At 37.5% G+C, this 27,717-nt stretch overlaps 1 protein-coding gene across 7 annotated transcripts; it reads left to right on the forward strand.

The window, feature by feature from the left end:
• On the forward strand, positions 1 to 27,614 carry SPDL1 (spindle apparatus coiled-coil protein 1). 7 transcript variants are annotated; one of them, XM_086759155.1, is made up of 15 exons: positions 4,894 to 4,947; positions 5,114 to 5,172; positions 5,427 to 5,510; positions 6,359 to 6,406; positions 8,221 to 8,396; positions 10,558 to 10,734; positions 11,048 to 11,242; positions 11,570 to 11,719; positions 12,386 to 12,484; positions 13,363 to 13,473; positions 16,113 to 16,253; positions 17,779 to 17,888; positions 19,734 to 19,921; positions 20,893 to 21,238; positions 26,748 to 27,614. In XM_086759155.1, the coding sequence occupies exons 5-15, from the start codon at positions 8,238 to 8,240 to the stop codon at positions 26,896 to 26,898; spliced, it is 1,827 nt and encodes a 608-aa protein (XP_086615281.1). In that variant the 5' UTR covers positions 4,894 to 4,947; positions 5,114 to 5,172; positions 5,427 to 5,510; positions 6,359 to 6,406; positions 8,221 to 8,237; the 3' UTR covers positions 26,899 to 27,614. The 7 variants fall into 7 exon arrangements, with proteins under 7 accessions (XP_086615278.1, XP_086615280.1, XP_086615277.1 ...); XM_086759149.1 differs by lacking the exon at positions 26,748 to 27,614 and having other exon boundaries at positions 4,891 to 4,947; positions 20,893 to 21,443; XM_086759156.1 differs by lacking the exon at positions 13,363 to 13,473.
• Positions 27,615 to 27,717: the final 103 nt, after the last annotated feature.

Here is a 27,717-nt window from a genome sequence, read left to right on the forward strand (position 1 = left end):
CGAGAACTGGGCTGGAAAAGTTACGCGGTCAGGAGAATACCGGGTATATTAAGTACTACGGCAGCAGAGAAGTTAAAAGGGGATGAATGCATTAGAGAAATTGTGCTGTTAGTGAGTATATTTAAAAAAAAAAACCCAAAACATGAATTTTAATAATTTATAAGTAGGTTTAGAAAATAGTAAAGCGTTTGAATTAGTTAGTGATTGTACAATTAGCAGTGCTAATGATTCTGTCTATATGTATATTTCTACAACACAAAATATGCTTTTTAAATATTCATTTGATGCTGTCACTATAGTGTTCTCTTATTGAAGAGGAAAGTAGTGTTTAAATAATTAATTATATATTAGTGCAATAGACTGAATGAAAAGTGATGTCAACTAACTAACTTTATAATGCATGGGGAAAACAGTGGGGGTTTTGAACTACCATTAAATTACAGATTGATGATAATATACTTCTAATGAATTTATGCTCAATATGAATTTAAGGGACTTCTCTAGGTACTATTTAAAGAAGGAAAAGTTAAAACTAATTTGAGTTACAGGTACAATCTAGATTATATTAAATGTTGATTTAGTAAACTTGTCACTAGACTGATCTCTTTAGCTACCAAGTATAAACAAACAAACAAAAATTAATGCTCTGAAGTCAATAACATAGAACTTGTATAGTTATTTTGTTGTTTTTAACAAAATCTTTTAATTGTGACTTTAACAATGGATATTTGGCAAACTTGAAAGCTGCCTCCAATTTGACCCAATATTTAGAGGGGGAAAAAAAAAAAAGCATTACAATTAGGAAAAAGAAAGCACAGCCTAAAAGATGCTGGTCAAGTGATAATGTAAACTTCCACCATAGCTTGGCTCTGACTTCATACGCTGAAGGATGTATACTTTCATAATTGGACTCCTTGATTACAAAAATCCAGGAAGCTTACTGTGACCTGACCCATTCAAGGAAGTAGAAAAAAATGTAACAAATCTAAATAAAAGTAATGGCAAGTTTTCATAAGGGACTACCTGAAAGTTTGTATTTGAAAGAGAGTCTCACATCTACTTGATAGATTTGCAAGTCATCATGTGAAGCCACAGATGGCTAGTTAAGGTTAGATTGGTGAAGAAAAATGCAGAACACATCTTTGTTTAGCTAAGATGACTGAAACAGTGAGATGAAGTGATTTGGATGAGGTCAGTCTCTAATAGTTTAGAGAGGATTAGAAACAGTATGTTACTGGTCCTCAATCTGTTGCAGTAATTATTGAGCTACTTAAGTTCCTTGCAAAGGAATCTAGTTATTAGTATTACTGCTCCTGGAATTCACAGTAATAAATTAAAAAATACAGACTTGTGAATTCTATTTAAATGAAGGTGAAAGCATCTCATCTAAAAAAAAAAAAAAAAAAAAAGCAGAATAGTTTGATGTTTTCCAACTGAGAAATGTGGAAAGGGTTAAACCTGTGCTTTTATGAAGTTACACTAGCAAATAAAGGAACATAGCTTTAAATTGAGCAAAATCAGCTGATCCTAAATAATGAAGAGCAAGAACATGTCAAAGAAAAACAAAACAAAAAACCCCTAATTCTCCAACAAGTTATGTCTGTAATGAACCCTGGATTTGTTGTGCCAAAATTGCTTAAGTAGCCAGTAATCAGTTGCTTCTCAGTAGGCTGCTATTACTCGCTTGCTTTATACAGCATTCGGGATCTTAAGCACAGTTAGTAAAACATTTTTCAGCTCATATGTTACACTGACCAATTAGCAGGGAAAGACTAAGAGGGCTTTTTAATGTCACTTATTTTTATGTAGATAAAGGCAACAAGCCTCCTCTTCAGGGGGAAAAAATAAAAATAAAAAAAAAAACAAACCACCTCAACACGTAGTCTTGCTGTAATTACTCCATTACTTGTATGGAATGCTTGCCTGCTTCCACAGATGAGGCTTAGAAAACACCCTTTTACATTTTATAGAGGGTCAACAGTGCACAGATTTTATTAAGTTTAGTGGCCTAAAATATCAATAAACAAAAGTATACAAACTGCATGCTTAGGAAACACTTATGCTTCAGTAACTACTGGATTTGTAGAACCTCCGTAGGAAAACAACTGTTGTTGAAGTCATAAGGAGAAAGTTTCTAAGAGCAAACACAACCTAAGCTTAAAAGAAACATGAAGAATTAGAGTCTTCTCATAACTCAGTGGGACAGAGCATTTGTCTCCATAAAGCCAAATTTACTACAAATTATGGACTTAATGACTTTGTAATTCTATGCTCTTCTACAACCTCTTAAAGTAAAATCTAGCTTCAAAGGAACAACTCGGAGAATCCTGGTAGATACACAAATGGTAAATAGTTGTATTGCGTAACTACTGAGTATTTTATAACACAGGTGAATAATATTGTAGCATTCTGACAAGATGGTCCCTCCACTTGGCAAATCTGCATTACAAATAAGTTAGTAGCAACTGATGTGTGTATTTTATATTCAGAAGTAGATGTGACCTGTAAAGCAGTATCCTGGTTAGTGCCAATTCAGTAAGACAACAGTTCTGAAAATAATGGCATGTTTTCAATAATGAATTGGTTACTCTGTATCTAAGCTCCTAACTCTGTTTTAAAGGCATAAATGGAAATTATAAACTGAGGCAAAACATTATGGAGCTTGCTAACGTATTTCATGTGTTAAACATCAGCTGTTACATGTGACTATGGAACTGAAGGCAGGGAGAAGCAGCAGCTATTTTAACTGTTCCATGATTTAGCATGCTATGGCAGATAATTGACCTGCTGAAGTTATCATATTACTATGTAGAATTTACAAAGTTTGGGGGTTTGGTTTGTTTTGGGTTTTTTTGTGTGTTTTTTTTTTTCTTGGTTTTTTGTTTTTGAAGATGTACTCAGCTAACTGTCAGGGGAATTATATGGATTTGTTAATTAAGTCACTGTTATCCTTGTCTTAAAACAAGGGGATTTAGCTGTGGGTATTTGGAGTGGTTAATCACAGTGAATACAGCAGAATCAGGATTAGAACAGGATTCTCTTGTTTCCTGTCACTGTTTTAATTAACTTGGCATTCTTGCCTGTCTAGACCATTCTGTATTTAATTTTTAAACTCATTTCTATTGACAAAAGCTAGACCTGCACATTTTGGTAGAAGAGTAGAAGGAATATAATTCTGATAGAATTAGTAGCAGTTTTATTGGCTTCCTCCGTAGAATTTACACTACGTGCTTATTTTCCAAGCCCCTTTTACTTAAGACATCTATTTCTGTCCTGGTTGCCCCAAATAGGATTGTTATCCTTGCATCTACTTACAGCCTGTTGCTTGAATTTAACCTTGCATTGCTCGAAGCATGTTCTTTAAAGGCAGAACTTTCTTTAGTATGTTTCTATACAATGGGTTTTGTAATGGATGTCATATTAGACATGAGAATAAACCTTCCATACTCACTGATAGAGAAAGTGTAAAAATGCATTAATCTTGCAGAATAGATTAAAAATTTAACCACTGCCTAAAAGGTAAAAATTACTTAGGTTTTCTTTTTGCGCAGAGAAAATAGCACATAAGTAAGTGTTCTTGGGCTCTCATATTACCATCAGAACTGCACGGTGAAATGCTCCAGGTGATGAATTATGCTCTTCTTTGTGGATATTATTCAGATCTTCACTGGCTTAGGAAATCCATGAATTCTAGACAATCTAGCACTATGAAATCCTAACCTGGGGCTCCTCCCTGGTGCAGGAAGTGAAGATGAGTAGAAACTAGAGCAAGCTAGAGAGAAAAATAGGAAGTAGAAGTTTATTTAACAGCTATGCTACAAGCACTACAACTTGCTGTGTAGCTCTCGGTGAACTCCATAGAATCTAAGGGAGGGTTTGGTTGAATGAGTAGATGGTGACACTTCCTCAGGGCAGGCAGCTCAGCAGTCCCTGCTGAGGGAGGGGATTTCCCTGACAAGGAAAGATGGTAGTGGGATGAACCAGACACTTAACAGTGTTCTGCTCTCAAAACCAAACATGCTCCTGTAGAATACTGAGTGGAAGAAGCAGATTGCCCCTCTACTTCACAGGTTTCCTAGGTAATACACAGCACTCTGTATGACCCTCATCACTTACTCTGCACTTTGTTTGAGCGAGGCGGCACTGCAGGTGGCTCTGGAGCCCAGCACATCCCTGGCACCTCCAGTCTGCCATGCTCTGGCTAGGTACGGCTGGAGAACTAGAGTTGAGCTGCTGACCTTATGGCCTTCCCTTTCTTTTTGAAAAATTTCCGCTAGTCTCTGCGAAAACACTCTTCCACCCTGGCATCACCTGCATCCCTACTCCATACCCAGCTAAAATAAGCAACCCTTGCCCCTCTCCTCACAGGCGCCCTCCCGCCGGCGGGCCCCAACCCGCGCCCAGGCGCATGCGCCGTTCTACCCCTGCCGGCAGCGCGCACGCGCTGGTGTGGGGCCGGGCGGAACAGGCTCGGGCGGCGGCAGCAGCTCTCGCGAGACGCGGGGCGGGGCGGCGGAGGCGAGTTTGAACGGCGGAAGCGAGTTTGAACGGCGGAAGCGGCGCGGAGCTGTGGGGCCGGTGCGGGGCCGAGGTAGTGCCGCGGGGCGGGAGCTGCGAGGGGGCTTTCTTTTCTGCGGGGCTATTGCTGTCTGCGCTGTTCCTTGTCTGCAGAAGGGCGGGGTCGGGGGGGGCTTGGCGGCGGGGGGAGAGTGCCTGTCTACCTTCCCTCCCTCGGGGGAGACACCCTCTCCCGCTCCGCCCCCTTCGCCCGTTGGGTTCTGCTGCGGGCGGGGGGCCGCTTCTTGCGGCAGCCGAGCCGGGCTGTGGGCCGTGCCCGTGGGTGATGCGCTGACGGGGCTGCCAGCGCCTTGGGCTGGGTGGGCTCGGGGAGGCGTGCGGGCGGTGAGCGGAGAATGGCGTGGATGCACCGGCCCGAGCTGCAGACGGGTAATGCCCTCCGTTACAGAGCAGCGGTAACCGGGACTGCGCGGTTTGAGCCAAGTGCTGGCACAGCCAGTGGCTGAGTACTTTCATAATGACTGAAAGATCAGGCTGCGGTCTGATTTTTTTTTTTTTTTTTTTTGTTTTCCTTTATAATACCTATCCACCCAAGAATGTGTTTTGTGGAAGGTCATTGTCCCTGAAAATACTTCAGCTTGAGCGTGCACCTTGGTAGGTGAAGAAGTGGAATTAAGTAACTGAAGTGAATTGTCAAGGGCATACCGGGCTTAAGGGAAAGAAACTATCTTGCTAATGATGTTAGTGGTCAGAAAACTGTAGGTATTTCCGAATTCATCAGCACATAGGTGGCTGTCACATACAGCCCTTGGGAATGGCAGTTTAAGTAGAACAGTTCTAGAGTGGGAGAAGGCTTGCATGCTTGGAGAGTGCCTTTTAATTTCCTACCCGATTATTTTTTATCACAGGAATACTGAAACGATTGAATAATCAAAGTCTGGAGCCCTCAGAACAGAATCTGTCATAAAATGTTTGAAGATAATTAGCCAAAAGTGAGTAACTCTCTTGTACATCTTTGTAGAATAAATGGAGACTGATTTCTATTATTTCACCTTCTACCTGCTCAGCTTACTACTTATTTAATTTATCTTAGAACATTATTTTCAGGGTAGTTTACTTAACCCCAGGTATAATGTTAAATTGCAAGAAATTATGTCCCTATATAATAATACAAGCTTATGAACAAGCTTCCTAGACTTGGCTGATTAACTTAATCCAGAATTGACAATGAAAAGTTGAGGATTTCTATGCTCCAAGAACCATACTTGCTGTTTTCCCTAAGAGTTGGCAAGGCATGTGTGAATAGGAAAACTTTTTCTCTTTTCCTCCATACTTCACTTATAAAATTAAATGAAGCTGAAGGTTGGTGTTTTTTTTTTTAATATTATCCAGTAAATCATGTATTAAGAGCTCAAAGATCTTCTATGTGAAACTGGAGGAGAGCATGCAACAGAGATTGAAATTGGAGGGAGAAAGACAAAATCCCCAAACAAGCCTTAAAAATTACTTGTGTACTAGAAGATGGTGACCCTGGGTGTTGTCCGTTTACTTGCCTCACAGGCCAATTGCAGAGCATCTATCTTTTGGCAACACAGTCTGATCAGAGTGTTTCTAAACTATCTGACAGCTGCCTCAACTGAGATTTGAATAAGATTTGCGTTTCTGTGGGGTTTTAGCTTGTGATCTCCATTTTCATGAGACAGCCACAGGCGTTAAGCCTTTTCAGAAAAGGACTGCTATAAAGGACTATGCTGTAATGGCAGCTTATACTCATCCGGACTAGACAACTGTTGCTTCCCCCTCCCTGCCTCTCTTTTTTTTTTTTTTTTTTCTTTTAAAGGTGGCATACAACAATAAGGTCAACAAAGACTTAAATGGACTTCTGAAAGTGAGTTAAAAATGTTACTCACATTTAGTGTAGTAATCTAGGAGCAATCAAACTGCTATGTTGCCGCTATACTGTTTGATCAGAAAATAAAAGCTATTTTTAAAATTCTGTTTATTAAGTGAATAAGGATTAATTAATCCCCTTTATTAATGCAAATACATGCTAGGAGTGGTTGCCTTATATGCTTGTATTGCTGCATCTTACTGTTAAACATGTCATTATTAAATTGTACGAAGTGTGTGTGTCCTTGCACTAGTGATAACATTGTTGATTCTTAGTTATGGATATGTAAAATTCTTGTCTTTTGCTGGCTTATTTTAGCATAAGTGTGCAAAAATAATATTTCAGGCATTACAAGGGTTAGATGTTAAAACTGAAATTTCAGAGCCTGGCTGGATAAAATCTCTTAGTTTGTGTTAAACTTGAATAACAAAAAAATTATGGAAAAACTGAAAAACAGAATTTAATAATTTCTTTCTTATATGTCTGAAAGGAATTAGCATGGTTTTGACAAGATGTACTTTTGCATATTAAAACAGATGTTATCTACATTGAATAAAATTTAAGAAAAAGAAGTGAAGGCATTACTATAACGTCTCTTAAAAATAATCTCTCCTGTGCTGAGCTGTCAAATTTGCTCTTGATGATAACCAGCATCTTGCTAACACTTGTAAGGATAATACATATACCAGTAAGAAATGGCAACAACTAAATTGTTTTCTGTAAAAAGAAAAAGCACAGAATAAGGTCTTCAAGGAAGATTTACTTTAATCTTGTAATTATATAAAAACTATGAATCCTGGCTTTGAAAAATCAACTGCAGGGTGTTTTTTTTTTTGTATTTGTATATCATTCCTGTCACTTACTTCCTGAGAGAACTCTTGGCTTATGTTGTTCAAAAGCTTGAGTTGCTTAGCTCTTTCTCTCTTAATAGGATTTTTTGTCAGTGTGCTGATTTAGTAGATTTGGGAGCAAGCAGTCATCCAAGCTTATGGGGTTAGTTTGACTTGATTTTTATTTTTTAAAACATTTTGACTAACTTCCTTGCAAAATTCACCTTTACTTGCGTCTTCTGTTATGATACAAAGATAGAAATGGATGAATTTTCCAAAACATGTGACAAAGACATAATTATTACAAAATAAGTTATCTGTGGTGACTGAAGTAGAAAACAGTTATGAAAGACTCCATTAAGCATTTAAAATAAATAAATAAAAATCCCTGTGTTAAAATTCCATACATTTTAACAAGGTTTCTATTTTTGGATGCTTTCCTTCAACTACCTTTATCTGTTTCTAGAATCCCATATAATGTAATTAGGAATAAATTATCCTGCTAATACAACAGCCTACATGATTCTTAGGTGTTATTTGTGTACACAAGTAATGCTACAGTTAGTATGGCTTGCTTTATTATAGCACAGGGAATATTGTCAGCTGTATGCATAAAAGTGTTTTTACAAGGTTTGTTCCTAGCCTTCTCTTGGATATGGTAAGATAGCTGTATAGTAGATTAACTCCGGTTCTGGTGTGCTAGGAAACCAGGCTGGGTACACAGGAGCTGTTTTGCTGCATGCTATTACTTAAGATATAGTCAGGAATAAGGTGTTATCAAACTTATGGAGAATAGCTCTTATTTTCCTGTTCACAGGACTGCTTGTTTATGAGCTATCTTTTTGTGTGTGTGTCTTGTATTAAAGCAAAAAACATATCTTTGTATCCTGGTTAAAAAAGGAAATCCAGTAACTTATTTCAGATTAACTACTCTAACTTACTGCAGTGTATTTTTAAAATGTTGGTTTTGCAATGTTGAAGGAACACAAGGAAGAAAAATGGAGACGGAGACCATTATAAGTCTCAGACACCAACTCAAGGAAGCAGAGAATGAGCGAAGAAAGGCAGCACAGTATGGCTTGCATTTATTGGAGTCCCAAAGTGAAGTTCAAAATCAGTTGGATCAAACACGCCGTGAACTGACTGAGAACACTGAGGTGATGTTTTAAACTGAGTAAAAAAAGCAGTCAAGAACTTTTGTTTTAATTTAACTATTTTTTGAATCTCACAGGTGTTTTAAATGCCTTTTAGAGTCTAAATAGATTTTAATAAACCTTTTTAGTATTTACAAAAAGGGCTTTTTGTCTCTGCTCTAAGATACTGAGCATACCTTTAACTGCCTGGGACGGGATTTCATAGCGAATTATGCATCAAGGGTTCAGTACTGTGTAGGATTAATTGGCTTTAATGTAAAATGAATACTGAGTGCTAAAGTAAACTTGTTTTAGAGCATCTGTGTTGGCTATGTTTAGCAATTCATTGATATTATGGTCTCCCCGCAAGCTTTGTTTCAGTTAAAGCTGTAAAAAGAATGCTAGCAGCAAGACTGTAAAATTGATCTCTTCTGTAGTGACATTTTCAAATCTGCAGGATTCTGAATTTGTTAGTACATTTCTTTACAGCTCAGAGTAGTATAGTGTTGAAATATAGAGGTATTATTTAGTAAACCAGTTTTCTTAATAATTGTGCAAGAAAATTCCAATCAGGAAAATCTCTTCCACTTTTCACAAACGGTTTAATTTTGATGTTTGTTTTCAGTCAACCCATGCTTCAAATATAACATTTCTCCTCATCTAGTCTGTTTCTGGCTGTGCATCGGTTCCTTTTCTTGTGACAGAGCTAAAATGTTTGATTTTGTTGTAGTCTTTGTTTTGGTGTTTTACCAGCTGAAGAGTTGTAGCACCCTGCTATTTTGAATGAATCCTGATAAGTTATTTTGACCAGCGTGCTGTTAGTGCGCTTAGTGTGAGAGAGGCAGCTGGCAAGCACAAGTGATAAGGAAGGCAGGGCAGGAGAGAACCCGAGATAGTTGCTGTGTTGTGAAGCTGCACCTGTAGCTTGTAATCCTGTGTTAGAGACTGGAGCAAAGTTAAGAGATAAGCTTATACGGACCAGATCAATTAGTAACTTCGAATCTAAGGGGAGATGGAAGGAACTGTGTGCTTTTGTACAGTAGAATAACATCTTGTGTGGGAACTGTGGTTATCCAACAGATTCTTTTGAGTTTTAATCTGTGGCTGTCTTCTTTGGAATGTGAGAGCCAAAGCGATTACCGTGAACACAAGTGTAAGTTTTAACAGTAGGCACAAGAGTCTTTCAGAAAAATCAGTGTACACTTCTGTGAAAGTCTGTGTAGACATATCATGCTAGATTTTTTTTTTTTCCTTTCTTGGGTCTGGCCAGCAGTGCACTCCCAAACTTTTTCCATGTATTGTCTTTATCTTTTGAGTTAAAACTCTTGTCCTGTATATTTGAGAGCTAAGCCTGTTCTTGATAAGCTGCTGTTTGAGACATGGAGGTCAATTTCATACCTGTCAAGTTTTAGGATTTTTATGTTCCTTTTTTTTATTTTTTTTATTCTGGTTTGTGTTTTAGGAGCTATTTTGTTGCAACAAATAGAAAAAGAAAATCTTGGCTCCTTAGACTGATTTGGTTTTGGTATTTACTTTTTCTGCTTCCAAGACTATTCTTTTAATTTATTTTTTTTTTTCCTTCTTTGTTTTAATTACCAGCTGAATGGAAGAGTAAAATGAATCTACTTTTTATAATTAGCAAGCATTTAGAATCGGGCATAGAGGGAAGCTGATGAAAAAGTCATTCTACAATCTGGAAAGGTTGATGGGATTTATTACAAAACAGTAGACAATTTAGATGTCTGTACCAAATATTGAATCCAGCTGTTCTGCAATAGAGGAATACTTGATGTACGGTAACAGTTTTTAACATAATCAGGTTCTATGGTGGTAGAAAGGACATGGAAGCTCTGACTAAATTTCTTTGTTACATTTGCAGAAATGATGCCCACACTCATGTTGACTGCAAAGAAATATAACGTTGCCATGAAGAAGAGACTATTGCACAACCAAATAAATCATAAGATTTCAGAGCAGTTGGTTGGCTTGTTTTCGTTGTTGTTTGTTGTTGTTGTGGGGTTTTTTTTAACATAGGAATGACAGATCTCTATCCTTCAACAAAAGGTTGAATGAACCACAAGTTTTAGGCACTTAATGTCTTGGTTCTGAGCCCGTATTTAGTATGTTGTTCCCCAAGCATTTATGAATATTACATCTAGATTTATTAGTATGCTATTTTTTTCAGAAATTTGAACAAGAGAAATACTGTCTTCAGAGAGAAATTGAACTCAAGAATCGAATGTTGGAAAGCTTGAGTTTTGAATGTGATTCCCTTAAGCAACAGCAAAACATGCAACTGGATAAACAGAAAGAACAACTAGCTAGAGTCTATGGACAAGAAATCAGTGCCCTTAAAAACAAGGTTTGACAACCACTATACAGCTGAAATATTGCTAATACCATTTTAAAGAATATGTATTTAACTCATAATTGCACACTTAGTACCAAAACAAATCTAAGAAGTAGTTTTAATGTGTAGAAGCTTGTTAGGTTGGTTTTTTTACAAGCATCTGCATAGTTACTTTGTGAATTACATTAAATGTCAAAGCTTATTTTTAAAAGTTTACTTGTAAGTTGTGTTTCTAACACATTTTCTGTAATGAGAACAGAGACAAAATTATTGTGCTTTTAAAGAATTTATTGTAAAGTGGTACTGCTTGTCACCTGTCTTTAAGTTGGAGAACCTGAAAGCAGAACTAGATGAAACTCGACTCTCAGAGAAACAATTAAGACACAAAGTGGATCATCAGAAGGAAATAATTGCTGCCAAATCAGAAGAACTACATATGATGTCTGAACGTGTACATGAGACCATGTCTTCAGAAATGCTCAATCTTCAGATGGAACTCACTGAACTAGAAAGCGTGAAGGTGTGTGACTAGTGTGTAATGACTAGGAATGTAGACTAGTTAGAGATAAAATTTTGCGCTTTCTGCTAACTTCATTTTTACATGCTTTATGTATATTGCTACCTTATGACTAGCTTACTATTAAGAAAATATGCCAGAAAATAATAGCCTTAACTGAACTTTAAGAGAACCTCTTCTTCAAGGTAGTATTTTGTATTAAGAGTAATTGCAACTAACAAACCTGTTTGTTTTGCATAGACCTGCTTTTCTTCAAATTGTTTTATAACTTTCTTTTATTGCATACTTGTGGGGCTTTTCTTTTTTTTTTTTTTTTTTTTTTTTGCTTAGGCCAATGTTGAAGAAAAGCTGAATGAACTGCAGTACAGTAAAGAACAATTAGAGCTCATGAACAGTAACTTACGTAATCAACTGGAGCGTCTACAGGGAGAAAAAGAAGAGAGGGAAAAAGAAGTTGTTTCCTACTGTAATGCATTAGAGGTATTCTGTCAATTTTATTCAACAGGATTAGATAATCCCTGAGTTCCCCAAGTTGTGGTGCTAGCTGAAAAGTCCTCAAGTCAGAAGAGTTTTGAGAGAGTAGTTCTGGGGAGGGAGGAGAAAGATAAGCCAGAGGGGGACAGGGAAGAGAGACTGGCTAGTCAAGTTTTGGTATTGCCTTTTGCTAAATACTGTCTGTATTTGCCTTCTTTTGTGGAAGGCTGGGTATGGAGAGCTTTTGCATTGCAGTACTCTGTCACATAACAAGACCTTGTCACAGGTCACTGATAGAGTTGTTATTTTTATTTCAAGTTCATGCTGAATGCTTTGGGAAATTTTGTACTGGGGAGTGGAAGACTTGTAACTAAATAGCACACACAAGTCTAATAGTCTCAAAACCATTAATCCCATAGATAAACATAAAATTTTCCTTTAAAGGTTTTAGTTATGCTCTTGTCCTGAAGAGCAAGTGTAATACTAAGCCTTTTAGTGAACCAAAATTGATTGTCCCGTACTGACTAGTACTGTATGCACAGTTAAGTACTGCAGTACAAGATAATCTGTGCTAAAGACATAGAAAATAGAGTTCAAACTATCTGATTAAATTCACATATGCAGTAGTACATCAATGCTTATATGATTAATATCCTCTTTGCTTTAATCTAGAAAGCTCGTGAAGCTAATCAAGAGCTTCAAGTTCAGCTGGATCATGCAGTGCAGCAGTCTTTGGACCCTACGAGTAAAGGCAATTCTCTCTTTGCTGAGGTACAATTATGGCACAGGTACCTGAGAATATACAGAGGAGAGAAGAAATACTTCATAAGTTTTATTTCTTAGATTGCATTGAAAATATTTAGAGTACCTGTAACTGATCTGGCCAGCATGAATCTACTACATCAAATACTACTGCAGTGTTGAACTGTCTAGGAACTGACCAACGGAAAACAATTTTATGCAGACTCTGAAGTTGAGGAGTTAGTAAACTTAATGGAATCACTTAAAATTGCCTGGCTATCAAGACAGAAGATGAGACTGAGGGTTCGTGACAGTTCTGTCTGCAGTTCTTAGCTCTAAGTAATTTTGTTTGGCTGGTAAGCCTTCTTTAATGCACAAGATAGTATGTGAAATACTAAAAGATGCTGTTAAAAGCTATCTTTTAAAAATATGCTGAAAACAGCTCAATGTTTGAGCATCTGCGAGGGTTTTCAAATTAGTTTTTGAATAAGAGTTCAACTGCTATTAAATGCATAGGAAGTTATTTTGTTTTCTGGCAACACTCAGGGAATGGGTTGAGTAGGTTACAGTTCATATTAATGATTTTAAACTATTTGTTCTGATGCCAATGGACAAAACTATTCTGCAGCAACACTGAAATATATGAAGTGTTACTTTGCTTTTATATCAAAAGAACAAAAGAAAAAAGTGTTGCACTTTACTGATTGGGCTTCAACTGCTGCAGCACTGGCTACTCGCTTTTATCTGAGAGGTAATGGCAATAGTGCATATCTTCAAGTAGTGTCGCTGGAAAAGCAGTATTTGCAGAACCAACATCAGTTGCAAGGTAGCATCTTGTAAAACCCATCATCCAAGTGACAAGAAGTGTTATAATTTTCGTAGTAATAATTGTTAACAATGTTCTGTAGGTGGAGGACCGTAGGGCAGAAATGGAACGACAGCTGATCAGTGTGAAAATAAAATATCAGTCACTACAAAAACAGCATGCATTCACTAGAGAACAATTGCAAAGAATGAAGGTATGACCGTTACTGTAATACTCCAGGGTTTCCTTGGGGTCTGATAAGGCAATGCTTCAGTGCACAGACTAGGGGATTTGACTGTCTTTCAAATATGATACAGTAATCTGGGGGAGGGAAATGGGAGAAAACAAACAAGTGAGATGTCTTTGTGCCATTTGAGTTTTCTGGTACATCAGCAGTTTTCTATTGCTACTGGTGTTACTGCTTCATCCTAGAACTCCAAGTTATGCTGAAGGCAGTATGTTTGCTTACTCTGCCAGTGGTTGTTAGATGGATAAAAGCAAAACACAACTCCTGTCAGTCAGACTGGCAATCAATTTCTCTTGACAATTGTTTTTTCTTTTATTACCCAGTTCTTGTATTACATGAGTCATTTATGTATGTATTAACTGTGGTTGTCAGGAATGAATGTAAAGAAAGGGACAAGCTTGTACTCCATCCTCCGATCAGTGTTTTACTCCCCTCTGGCTTGCTTTCTTGTTTTTGTGTTCGTCCATGTTTTTCCTGTTTCTCAGTATTTTTAGAGTAAGAATAACTCATAACTTTTGTCGTAACTATTACATTTAGACTACACTTCCATTGGATGGGAGGCTGTTGGTTAATACTGTTGAGAACTAGTTAGCAGAAGCTGATTTACAAGATACTGTGAAGGCAATGCTGCAAAACTGCCAGCTGTTTTCATGTTGGTCTTCTCGTTTTCCAACACAAGAGTGGATCCTTTCATTTTGATCAAATACTTGATGATGCAGTTTGAGGAGAGTGCTTAATCATCAAGAGTGATGATAATGAGTAACCCTGAAGATATAGGTTTGTTGTTACCTATCTTTTGTGGAGAAGTAGGTTGAAAATAATTGAACCAACTTTCTTAAAGGACAAGAAAAGAACTACTGACACAGTAAAGGAATTCTCTTTTACTAAAATCTGACCTTGAGAGCTGAAGATTTGAGTGAGTAAAATGATTGAATAGATTAGTTTCTTCAGAACTTTTTCTCTTTGTAATGTGAGGGTAAGTCAGTCATACTGATCAAAAATGGTGTAAGAATCATTCCTAATACTGAAGATTTTCACCAAGAACTCAAGCAAATTGGTCTCCCTGTTCTACTACTTAATGTTTTTATTTGGTATTTCAGTTTGTACTCATTTGTCCCCATAAAAGTTCTTCTAATATTAATATTGGAGATAAGTAGTTTGTTAGGACAGCTGTTTTGCTTAAGCTACCATCTTAGATCCCTGATAGGATCTCCTCTGTGTTGTGCCGCATTGTGATGCGGTGTGTTAAAGCTCAGTCTATAGTGAACTGATCTTTTCATGCAGCAGCTGATTCCAACAGTATGGTTCGCTGTTGTAGCTTTAGTTGTCAGAATGTCTGCATGTGGTATTTACTGATGACTTCTGAAGATCTGACCCTTGAACAGTACTGCTGTGTAAGTTTTACCATGTTTGTTGTAATTTACACAGCCCACGGTATCCCTTCCGGTTTCTTAATGTTTCTGTTCTTTGTTTCTATGTAGATAAGCTGCAGCTTGCAATGCTTTTAAGTGAAAGGGGAAAAGGTTAGGTGTCTATGTGCATGGGAAATGTAAGGATAGTTTTAGTCAGCCAGTGGGGGTTAAATTTTTGCCTCCTTTATGTCCTGGAGAAGCTACAAGGAGGAGATGATTGAATCTTTCTTTAGCTCTCGTTTGCATACAGAATCATCAATATCATTTACCTGACACAGGAGATTCTGTAGGGAAAATGCTGTTCTCTAGCTTTCTCTGTTAATCTGTAGTCTCATTTGTTTCAGTTGATCCTTTCCTTGTGATTTCTCCAAATGTCCTACTGTGTTACCCTATCTTTACTGACTAGACTGGTAAAAATTTTACAGTTACCAGGAACACCTTGTTAAGTCTTTCCATTATTGCATTTTATATTGTTTCTTTACTTATTTAAATGTCTGATGTATCACTTCTAACTGATTGTGTTAAGGCCCTCGTACTATGGTATCATGTTAACAGCATCAGAAAAACCTGCTCTAAGTGTAAGGCTTTTCTTTGATAAACTTGTCCTTTGGTAATGGCAAAGGGTATTCCTTTGCTTGAAAGGATGCATTCCACTGAAGGAGTAGAAGAAGCTGAAATTCTTTGATTAATATTACAGAAGGCAAACTTAGTGTTACCTATACTTTAGAATTGGAACTGAAAATAAAGATGGTTTCAGCTCGTTGATGAACTAGGATGTATTTTCCGTGAAGTGAGAAGTTTGTAACAGATGCATTTTCATCTCTGATAAACAAGCCTGAGCTGTGGGTTGGTTCTAGCTGACTTGGTGTTCATGGTTTGAATATGAAATGTTTCTGTCCTTCACAGTATATTGATAGGTTCCTTAGTCAATACAGAGGAAGATAGGACACCTCAGGACTACTCTGTCCAGTAAGGTGTCAGCTGTTCTAAAGCTTTCTAGTGTCACAATATGATAATTGTGAAGACTATGTTGTAAAGACTGCTGAGTTTAAGCATCCAGTGTGCTTCTGTATTCAGCATTAGAATTGCAAGGTTTGGGTACCCTAACTGTTCTGGGTAAGAGGCTGACATTTTCAGTCACTTAACTAGTATTTGTTGTAAGGATTTTTTTTTTTTCCCCTGTTTTTTTTCTAGCTGCAAATGGCTACATTGCTACAGATGAAAGGCTCTCAGGCAGAATTTGAGCAGCTGGAACGCTTGCAGTCAATGTTGGAACAAAAGAATGGTGAGATAGAAGATCTCCTTATGAAAGTGAGGCAGCTAGAAAAATTTAAGGTATGTAGTCTGTGATTAGGTAGAAAAGTCATAATTGGAAGCTAAAACATGAGAATAAGAAGAGTTATGAAAACTATGTGAAATTCATGCTCAGGTTTGTAAAGGGAACCAATGACTACTCATACCTTTATCTGATGAAAGTTCCATGTTAGAGCTGGAGAACATCTACTTCTCAAGTTCAGAGGAGCAGAAAAATCTACACCACCCAACCCCTGGTTTGGAGAAACAATCTTTTCTGGGTTCCCTGTGTGTAGCACCTTCATATTTACACAGTTAGCTGTAGTGTCTAAATTCAATTACTTGTTCAAAGTTCAGTGAGCTGTGACATCTGGTTTTTCTCTTGGAAGACATAACCATTTCACATTTTGACTATGTGTACTTAGGCTTTATCACTTTTTAGTGTCTCTGCTATATGGGATTTCCTGGATATTTGTCATTAATGTGTCTTAACTTTGCAGTTGAAGCATGCTCTTTTTTAGAAAACCTGAATTGCTTAATCATTCTTGTAAAGCAATTTCTTCAGTCCTCTTGTGCAACTTGATAGCATCTTGTCAATATTTTAGAAGGTGAGAATACCTGTATGCACGATTGCAATGTTGCTGATGTTTGTGTGTATACAGAGTTAAAAACTGTAACCTTTCCTACATTCTTATAGACTCAATTGGCCCTTTATTTATCACAGCTTTAGAATGTAAACTTAAGTGTATCAGCTTATGCTTTAGGATTATGCTTTCCAGGATAGTGTCCTCTATTCTGCAGTTAACCAAAGTGGCCTAAAGCTAGGCTTAACCCATTTTAGTAAGCAACTGAGACACCTAGATTGCTTCACCAGTTTTGTCATGTATAAGCTTGATAAGTATTTAATTCTGTCTCTATGCCATAAATAACTAGTGCTAGAAAATTAAATGATTGATTCAAATACACATCAAAATTACTTGTAGTCAGTGACTGACAGGCCTAGGAGCTCTGTGGTTCAGTGACAAATCGGAGTTCTGCTTGTTCAGAAAAAAACACAAAGCAAAAACCCCAGAGTGTCACATGTTACTGATGTATTTTATAGAAAGTTCATTGCATTTATGGCATCTTTACTATGAACCAGCTTCTCATCTATAAAACATTTAATGGATTTTGAGATTTTGTGTATTGATTAACATGGCTTATATTCCTTAGTTTGGGGTCGAGCTGAAGCCTACGAATAAAGGCTAAAACAAATTCTCTGTGGGCTAACTAAATATCCTGTATTTTCAAGTAAAAAGGAATATAAGTTTGCAATGCTATTTGAAAACCTTTTGAAGTTGAGAACTTGCTTTTTTAATTATTTCAGGGAATGAGAGAGAACTGTCAGTGCTATTTGATATTTGTAACAAATGAGGAAATACTCTGAGCAACTGAGCTCTTGTGTATATTTAAATGCCCCTGTGATGAGGCTTCTCTATAGAAATGTATGGAAAAATTCACTTAAGGGCTAAGCTTATATGCTTCTGAAAGGTCACTATTTGACAACCTGACATGTTTTCTTTATCAGACTTTATATGAGAATATGGAAGAATCCAGAGGTGGTAGTAGCTCAAAAGGAGGAGAGGCTGAAGATGGTTACTATGCAGATTTACTGCAAATGAAACTTGACAACTCAAAGTGAGTACTTAATGGTCTGAGGCCTAGAAGTTAGTTGTAATCTGGTTATCTTCTAGCTACTTGTTTTTATTCTCCTCTTTTTTTTTGTTACTGTTTGTCTGTACGTAGTCCACTGACTATATGTGCATATTTGCTCATTGTCTCATTTTCTGATGCTGTGGAACCATCCTATGTTCATTATAGGACTGAGAGTTGTTATGTTTGTCATTTTACTTACTTTTGCAAAAGATAGCAGTAGAGCTATTTTGATATTATTATTGCTTTCTTCTAGAAACATTAATACTCCTAGGTACAAGATAGTTGACAAGTTTAAAAAAAAAAAAGTTCACCTGTAAGGGAACTGTATGAAGCTTCTTAAAGTCTATAGGCTGTATATATTTATTTCATAGAATCATAGAATGGTTAGGGTTGGAAGGGGCCTTCAAAGGTCATCCAGTCCAACCCCCCTGCAAGGAGCAGGGACATCTCCAACGAGATCAGGTTGCTCAGAGCCTCATCCAGCCTGGCCTGGAATGTTTCCAGGGATGGGGCTTCTACCACCTCTCTGGGCAACCTGGGCCAGTGTTCTACAACTCTCATTGTAAAAAATTTTTTCCTAATTTCCAATCTAAATCTACCCCCCTCTATTTTAAACCCATTACCCCCTATCCTATCACAACAGGCCCTGCTGAACAGCCTCTTCCCATCTTTCTTGTAGGCCCCCTTGAGGCACTGGAAGACCGCTATCAGGTCTCCCCGGAGCCTCCTCTTCTCCAGGCTGAGCAGCCCCAACTCTCTCAGCCTGTCCTCATAGGAGAGGTGCTCCAGCCCTTTTATCATCTTCGTGGCCTCTTCTGGACCCTCTCCAACTGGTCCATGTCCTTCTTGTGCTGGGGGCTCCAGAACTGGACACAGTACTCCAGGTGGGGTCTCACCAGGGCAGAGTAGAGGGGGAGAATCACCTCCCTCGGCCTGCTGGCCATGCTCCTCTTGATGCAGCCCAGGATGCGGTTGGCCTTCTGGGCCGCAAGGGCGCATTGCCTGCTCATGTTGAGCTTCTCATCCACCAGCACTCCCAAGTCCTTCTCCTCAGGGCTGGTCTCGATTTTTCTCTTCAAAAAAGAGCCAGATGATAACACTTGAAATGGTTTTTTTTGGACTACTTAGGTGAGATGTGTTCTTTGACTAGTGAATTCCATATCTATTAATTAGAAAGTCCACGGTGTTTGGCCTCAGGACTGTTTTTTAAGCCCTTGGATTGAAGTGTTGCACTTCCAGAAGGAGGCAGTGGTCTGCTGTGGGAATTCCCGAGAAGTCTGTCACCTCGCTGTTATTGCTATTATGAGAAACTGGCATGATCCCTGTACCTCGGGATTGCTGAGGAATGTTTATTCAGTGCTTACGATCTGGGAGTTAATGGCCTCTGAAACAGAGGCAAGGACATGCACTGAGTGTTGATATAATTATTTTTGTGTTGGTCACTTAGAGTAACGCCTTTGTGTAAAGCTCGTATTGTCAGGTATAGAAGTAGTTAATTTATACACAGGCTAAAAACCCCTCTGATTAAATAGTGGATTTGTTAAGGAAAGTTTATCAAACCAGTTACATATGCATACGTGCATTGTTCAGCATACAGCTTTGTTTCAAAAAAGCATTGTATTTCTGGTAACTAAACTCACTTCTCTGTGTCAAGTTTAAGTGAAAGCTTCCATTGTACCAGAAGAGGTGTCTTTCATTTGCTATTATCATATAAATAGGAATTTTATGTGAAGTCGCTGGATGCTTCCACAACTTCGTATTTGCTGCTTCACTAAAAAAAACAAACCAACAACCAAGTCTGACTGTGTAATTTTCCTCCCACCATAGCAAGGAAACTGAAACCTTGAAAAATGAGCTATCTTTGCAGAGGATGAAGGCTTTATATGAGAGCCAAAGGGTTCTGGAAGTTGAAAGGAAACTCTTCACAAATGAGAGGCATTTGCAAGCTTGTCAGAGTGAGAATATGAACTTGCGAGTAAAGCTGGATGAGCTAAAAATGAAATATGAACCTGAAGGTAAATACTGCTTTTCCATATGGGAAGAAAATAAAATCTGCTCTTCTCAACCTTCACAAGTTGAATGACAAACAGGAAGACATTGGGTTAGTTTCAGATATAAACTAATGTTTAAATGGGTGCCTTTTGATGATAACCTAGTCCAAAAACTGCTGAAATGAAATAGTCAAGGACCTTACTCAAGGACCTTACTTCACTATGTATACTAACATTAATTTCAGAAGACTAAAGAATACAGATTATGGTGTTCAGAGGCTTTCGAGTATAGCTAGAGAAAGATGGTGAAGTAGATGGGAACAAATTCTCTGGAGGTGCTTTTTGTAACAGTAGCAGTGTCTCTCTGCTGATGAGAAGTATTAACTTTCTGAATTTAGGCACCTGATATGAGCTTTGTAATAACTGCAAAGCATTACAGGAAAAAACTGTAGTAGCTCAAGTTAATATGGATTGAGTTAACAACGGAAGCCCACCTGAAAAACAGCTGATACCTGGGTACACGCAGAAACCAGGAAGCTGTAGCATGTGGAGGAGAATGAATGGAGAACCAGATGGGTGAATTGGTTTTGATACTTGTCCATGCCCAAAGGACTTAGTTTTAAAATCTTAGTTGTGGAAGCTTACATCAGTAGCCTCCAAAACGGAAATAAAATAATAGAGCAAATCCATGTAGGTCGGGGCATCTATGAAAAGCCTTGGTGAACAGGGAGAGTGGATGGGGAGAAAGATTTTTTTTTTTTTTTTTTTTTTTTTTTTTTTTTTTTTTTTGCTAATTTCTATTGGGATGCTTACTTCCTGATAACAGATTATAGGAAAGGACGTTCTTTAAGGAATGTAAATTGTCTATTAAGAATTATTCCAAGGTCTTTAGTCATGTGAAGTGTTCCTTATTAACTTTATTACGAACGTGTTGGTGGATAAGCTTTTGTACACAGCTTCACTTGTGTACAAAAGTATCTTGCTTTTTTTCTTAGAGTTACTTAAAGGCACTAAAATTAAAAAGAAGAGGGAGAAGATTCCAGTGGACAGTACTTGTGAATACTTGGACAGCAAAAATACTTCAGTAAAAGAAGCTGCACTCACTCAATCACCAAGTAAGGAAGAAACAGAGACGAGTTCCAAGAACATGGACCGAAGTGATGCTTCTCCAAAAAAATACACCCTTGAAGCACCACCAATAAACGTAGCTCTTCAAGCAATTCAGAAAGTAGTTGAACCTGAAAGAGAGAGAAAGAGAGTTAAAATTCAAGATGAGACTCGTGATGCCCTTACTTCATATAGCAGAAGTGGAAGTAATTCTTTGACTTCGACTGCCCCCAGGTCAGTGTCAGCTTCTGTCTATGGTCAAGGCAATCAGCACAGACCTGCATCTCTTTTCTTTCGCTGCATGAACTATGCTATCCACTTTTTTATCTTTTTCCTCAGTGTTGCATGCAGTGTAATTCCTCAGCTCCGGCTGCCTACATTGAACCTTTTAAAACCTTTTAGAAAGACTAAAATGATGACTAACGAAAAAGACTCTTGAAAATGTAACAATCTTTTAAGTAACTTTCCCATTATTTGAAAATGTTGGAAGTGTGCCGATAGCATGACAGTTCACTGGGTTTGCTCTAACTTCAGAACTAGGACAGTGTTCTTGGTCCCTTCAAAGCTGCCACACAAATGTTAAGTAGCAAAGGCAATAGATATCATGCTTCAGTTCCATACCTAATCTGAACCCTCCAACTTTCAGATTTAGCTAAAAGCCTAAAAACTATGAAGTAATTCTTAACCTGAATTAGGTTAACCGAACTTGCGTTGTATGAGACAATAGGCAATTAGGCTATTTGTTTTGTCAGACAACTGACTTTCATAATCTGGATGCATGATAACTGGGAACACAACTGCTACACTAAGACCAAGTTTTTCCCCTGAAGTGAGAATTTAAGTTACTTTTTAATAGATAGTCAAGTAACTTAGTACATTAATTAGCTCCAACTTTTTTATCTTGGTAAAAGGAATGATGACTACTCTTTTTTTTTCTTTTTTTTTTTTTTTTTTTTCCCCCCCCTCCAACTGATGCTTTTGTGTTCTGTTAACATTCGTAATCTTAGTAAATATATGTTGGAGTGTTTGAAGGGAGAAAAAAAACTGGTGTGGTCTGGATGTTTTGCGTTCACAACTTGCTAATGCCTGCTAGTAAAAATAGTTTATTGAATCTAGGACAGCAGCTTGAAAGATGGAAGAAGGCATAATATATATAATATATCATCTGCAGGGACGGTTGCTGAGGAGGAAGGACCAGGGAGGTCAAACATGGGCGGTGGAAGTTGAGAGGAAAGATTTGATAATTTAGTGATGGTATTGTGTTTTGACAGTGTTCTGGACACATAAAGGAACAGACAGAGTGTTACCTGGGTGTGACAAGTTTAACTTATTTCCTCGTACTTCTTTTGGAAAAGAAAATAGTGTCTGCCAGTAGGAAGTTGTTGGAGAGAGTTTATGTGGACTGAAGAGATAAACCTACCAGAGAAGAGGTGAGGAGAGGAAATTATTTTGAGGTTGATGTTTGAAAACAGAGTGGGTAGAAAAAGTGGAAGATGAAGTAATAGTTCACAGGGAAGGTTTTCATCTTGTACTCATTGCTGTTGGTACAAATAAAGAATAAAACATAAATCAGTAGATTTTTTTTTTTTTTTTTTAAATATAAGCTTTAAAGTTCTTTTCAATGGTGGTATGAACCTGTAAAGGGCAAATCGAGAGAGAAGGTTGTGTTCATGTTTCAGATGGTGTTAATGAACTACTAAATCCTCAACTAATGATGCTGTTAAGATAAAATTGAGGATTTCCTTAATCCTAATCTGTTATGATTTACTATGAAATAGGAAGTCATGATAAAATCTGAGTATTTGAGAGGCTGAGTTTCTAAACACTGTAAGACTCTTGCACTGTTCTGTGATGGATGTGGCCAAACCCTACAGTGGAATACAGCTAAAAGCAAAGGCACAAAAAGTATTGGCAACTTGAGCAAGGATGTGGACCTGGAAACGGAGAGTTTAGGGGAGGAAAAAATAATTGGCATCTGCGTTGTTGATAAATGTCAATGTATAACTTTGTTAAGTAAAATGTGATGCTCTGGCTGAAAAGGCTACTGTGGTCATGGGGGGTTATTTTAGTAACTGGCGTAGACTTAGAGCAGTAATTACTCTAGCTCTGTCACGAGTCCATGAAATGTGGCAGTGAAAAGAGCCATAGTAACTCTGAAACGATTGCAAACATCATTTCTAGAAAATGGTGTTTGAAAAGCTTTATCAGCTTAGTTTAAGAGTTGATGAAGAAGTGGTCAGAAGTGATCTATATATACTTGTGGGGTGACAAATTTCCTTGTTTGAAGAGTCTTACCTGTTAATGTGATTTAGCAAGGCAAAGCTAGAGAACTTTGAACTAATAGCATATGTACATATCTGCAGTGCCTGTGTGTATACTTAAAAAAAACTTAAAGCAAGTAAGCACTGGAGTGCTTTATTAGGTGATGGTACTCATTAGCTTATGGTACATGACTGTTGAGAACATAGTAGTTAAGATTAAAGATTTAAATATTTAAGTGATTATTTTAAATTGTTAATTGCTGTTGTAGTTCAGGCAATGCAAAGGTTACAAGTAGTCGTATCCTCTGTCAGATAGATACTCTTCTGTATTGAACATTTTCTTCACTTCTGAAACTGAACTAGCAAATTCCAGCCCTTGTTGCCAACTTAGTTTTGCATTTAGATTTGAGATTGTTTGTTTTCTTCAGTTTGCTAAAGAAGGGCTTGTGTGGCTAAGACCTTATTTGCCCTTTTAAAATATTTAGCTGGATTACATGTATGAAATGTACGTAATTTGGACTTCTGTTCAAACAGGAAATGTCAGACTATCTGGATAACCAACATTGTCTTTGGGGTTTTAGGCATAGCATTTGTCCTCGGGAAGTAAAGCTCCATGTGCTCAGACTACTTATCTTCCTTACATGGTAGAAGGAACCCTCATTATGTCCTGTTTCTGGAGCTTACAAAAGTCTAAGCTTGATAGAATTGTGTCAGAGTTTCCCAAGCATTTTTTTTTTTAAGTGGAAGTGTTTAACGGTCATCTCTTCTTTCTCATGAATTCATGCATTGTGCAAACACTTCATGAAATATGACAATACTATAAGGGAAGGTCTGTGAGCTGGCTTGCTATGAGGACTGGAGTGGGTTAACTTTGACTTAATTTCATCACATGATGCTCAGCTGTTAACTTTAAAATCTGTTAACTAATTTATCTTGTCCCTTCCCATGTTATATGTAGTAGCCTGTGGGCATGATCACATAGTAACATAGTACATATTAGTAAAACATGTATTTTTTTTAAAAAATTAATTCAGTTTAGTAAAGTAAGTGTATGGTTTAACAGCTTGTAGGCTGTAGACTGACCAGTCCTGAAGCATTTGCAGGCCAACTATAAGATACTAAGAATTAAAGAGGAAAAATTGATTTGCCTGGTTTGTACGTTCACTGTCATGTTAAAGCTCAGTTACTTGAATCTTCAGGCACTTCTGAGTCAACTTCAGGCACTGCTGTCAACTAACGTTTTCCTAAGTGAAGAAAATCATGGCAGTCAATTGCTCATCCAGATAAAAGCTGTAACTAACTTAGAAGTGTAGCTTACTAACATGAAACGGCTCATTTATTTCATCTTCTTAAGCCGCCGACAGTCCACTGATAAATTAAATTACTTGAGGTATTTATTAACGTAGCTCTAGTCTGAGGAAGTTAGCTTACGTTATTCTGACTTGCAGAATAACTTGTGTTGGTGTGCATTTGAAGTATAAAAGGTTTTGCGTTTTTTTGGTGTCTTTTTTTTTTTGTTTCTTTCTCCCTCCAAGTAACGAAGTCTGAAGTCATTTACTTTTATGAAACAATGAGATGTTTCTGATATGGCTTTGATTTCTGGGCTTGTTACACTGTGCACTAACAGAGTTACCTAATGCTGGATAAGTATTTATGTCTTGAATAAATCGAATTGTGCTGCTTTGGAACATATTTTTAAGTCAGTGCAGTTCTTATTTGGTCTTCTGGTTTGCTTGAGTTACTGCTTTGTTCTGTATTTTTATAGGGAATCCTTGTTGGAAATTCTGGCCCCTAGAGTAATGTTTTTGGTGGCCACAGACAGAGGTTGTTTTAAGGCAGAAGAGTGGAGGGACAAATGAAGAGAACCTGCTGAAGGACCAGATGCATGTATAGGAACAGGCCATCCATCCCTAATGACAGCTGCTAGGGAAGCGCAGGCTGAGCCGTGGACTAAACACGAACCAGGAGATGATGACTAAGAATACACTTTTTCTTCTTCCCCGAATAATTGGTTCTTGTTGCAACCACACAATTATTTGGCCACTTGCAAGTAGCAGCACATTTAAAATGGAGGGCAGCTGGGTGAAAACAGCTGGAAAGAAAACAGTTAGCTATCAGAATTACAGTGTGGGCTTACTACAAAGCAAATGGTGGAGCAAACACTGCGGACCTAGGTCAGGGGAGATGCCTAGCAAAGCGTATTTCTCTTCAGTCTATTGAGACAGTGCTTATAGGAATAACGTGCAGTTTTCTTGAAATGGATAAGAAAAGTTTATTTGGTATATTTGTGTGTAAAGATAGACGGGGGGTGGGGAATATCTAGCTAAATTTCCCCAAACTTCTTTGTTACATCTCCTTTATAGTCCTCATCTTCAGCCATATCTCTTTATATTGCAAATAAATGTCTAACAACTGAGTAGCAGCTATTCTTGTTTGGAAAACTGTCATTGGAAATGGCTGTAGATTGTTGTGGGTTGCTCACTGGAGGCTCTTGAGACCACTAGAAACCCATGAGGTCACTAGAGAGTTGCTTTAACAGCTGTGATGAATCAGCAGAGGACTTGTGTTGGTGTGTCAAGTAACGTTTGATTTGGAACTTCATTTTCCGTAATGTTTTTTGCTGTGGAAATAATCATGTGTCATAGTCAATTGGTTGTGGGTGATTTGGTTGAGTAAATAATACTATTTATCCAATTGTTCTAATGACACATTTTATGCTTATTAAGTAATTCTTAAATAATCAGAACACCCGATTGTGCTCAGATGTCTAAATCTTGTTTTTAACTTAATTCCTGAACAGCAATGTGGCAGTTGTATTCCCATTTACATTCATAGCAGTATTAAAACATGTCAAAATGATGTCATTTAGAGCCTGAAAATAATTTTCTTTTCCAACAACTTCCAACTTGTTCTCGGATACTCACGCGTTAAGATAAAGGCAGCAGTAGTGCAGAACTAGGTGGAAACTAGTACATTGCTTTAAGTGTCGTTCTTTTTTGGTGATGTTAAAGCAAAATGCTTGACTTCACATTTGTGTTATGTTGCTGGGACTTTTCACTCAGAGTTGTGCTTCTGCGACTTGATCTCCTTTATGTGCATGGCACAGTCACTGTGGGTTGTTTGTTGGTTGGTTGTTTTTGTTTAAAGGCTGATCCCAACCAGTTAAAATGCTTGGTAATGTGTTGGTTTTTTTTTTTTCCCCAAACATTTCAGTACGTAAAGGCAGAGGGGTAAGGGTATACTTTAAGTGAAGAAATGTGACTATGTCTGAAATAAAAACACTTTGTTTCAATGTCAATTCTTAAACGCTAGATCAAATCACTTTATTTTAATCTCATTTTATTCTTAAACGCTGCTTGCTCTGTCTTTGCATATGGATGGTCTTGTATGCCAGTTGGCTTGTTGATTTTGCTTATAACTCTTACTTTAGCCCTGTTTTTTATTAACTAAATATGTATTTAGAATGGTTGCTTTGCCTATAGGTTAACAGCTGAATCCAGATTTGAAACTACGGAAGAAGAAGATAAGAAAGAAAATAAAATCACCACTGAGAAGAAAACACAAAAGAAAAAATATACAACGTTGTATGTATCTTCCAAGCCAACTTCTGAAACACAATGTGCTCAGCAGTAAAACTTATATTTCTGGAAGGAATCCCAACATTTTGGAGTCCTGCTTCAGCAGGAAATACTGAGTAAACTTAGGTCACACGTGAATGTACAGGTTCCTAACTTAGCTATTGACCTGCCTGGTTTTATGAAGAGTACGGCTGTATTAATAGAGTTGCACTTCCCAGAAGGCACCTGTTAAGGTCCCTGGCAATGTGACCTGAAGTGTTGCCTTGGCGTGAATCTTGGCCAAGTCTCTAAAGGTGTGTTAATCGTCATTTGTGTGAAGCACAGGGCTATTCTGAAAGATAAGGATTTGCTACAGAACTTTTATTATATGATAAGACAGGGGTCAGCTCTGAGCAATACACAGTAGACAATGTTGATGTGGAACTCAGCGAAGTCACGTGCTCCTGAATTTCCTCAGAAATCTTAATGCTTTTCCCCCTAATGTGTAATTGTTCAACTTTCAGGCTGACCTGATTGCGAAGGTGCATGTGTGAATCTTTTCCTGATTTGTGGGATAGTATTCTTCTGAAACTGTATAAATTCTTGCATTTGTGCTAATAATTAAAATAAACCTTTCTTTCTCTTCCTTTCTAAAATGTTGTCTATATTACAATTGAGACAAAATATTTATCTAAAGCTGTAAGTTTTTTTTTTAATTAAGAGGAGGTATTTTGTAGAAACTATTTTGTTTAAAAAATTCCTTATCAATAAAAGCTAAGAAATTGTAATACATGTGCTGCGTGTCATTGGTTTTTTAGAACTGTAACTTTCTGTTGGCACTTCGTACAGAATACCTGTGAACATTTATGCTAATTCCATGTTGTTTTTTTTTTTT

This window comes from Chlamydotis macqueenii, chromosome 14 (assembly GCF_036417535.1).
Source record: "Chlamydotis macqueenii isolate bChlMac1 chromosome 14, bChlMac1.mat, whole genome shotgun sequence".
NCBI lineage: Eukaryota > Metazoa > Chordata > Aves > Otidiformes > Otididae > Chlamydotis > Chlamydotis macqueenii.

Excerpts from the sequence above, each read along its gene's own strand:
- SPDL1 (XM_086759152.1), top strand. The coding sequence starts at position 8,238 with ATGGAGACGGAGACCATTATAAGTCTCAGACACCAACTCAAGGAAGCA. Across the intron at positions 11,720-12,385 it reads CCTACTGTAATGCATTAGAG|AAAGCTCGTGAAGCTAATCA; the intron begins GTATTCTGTCAA and ends GCTTTAATCTAG. Across the intron at positions 16,254-17,778 it reads GGCAGCTAGAAAAATTTAAG|ACTTTATATGAGAATATGGA; the intron begins GTATGTAGTCTG and ends TTTCTTTATCAG.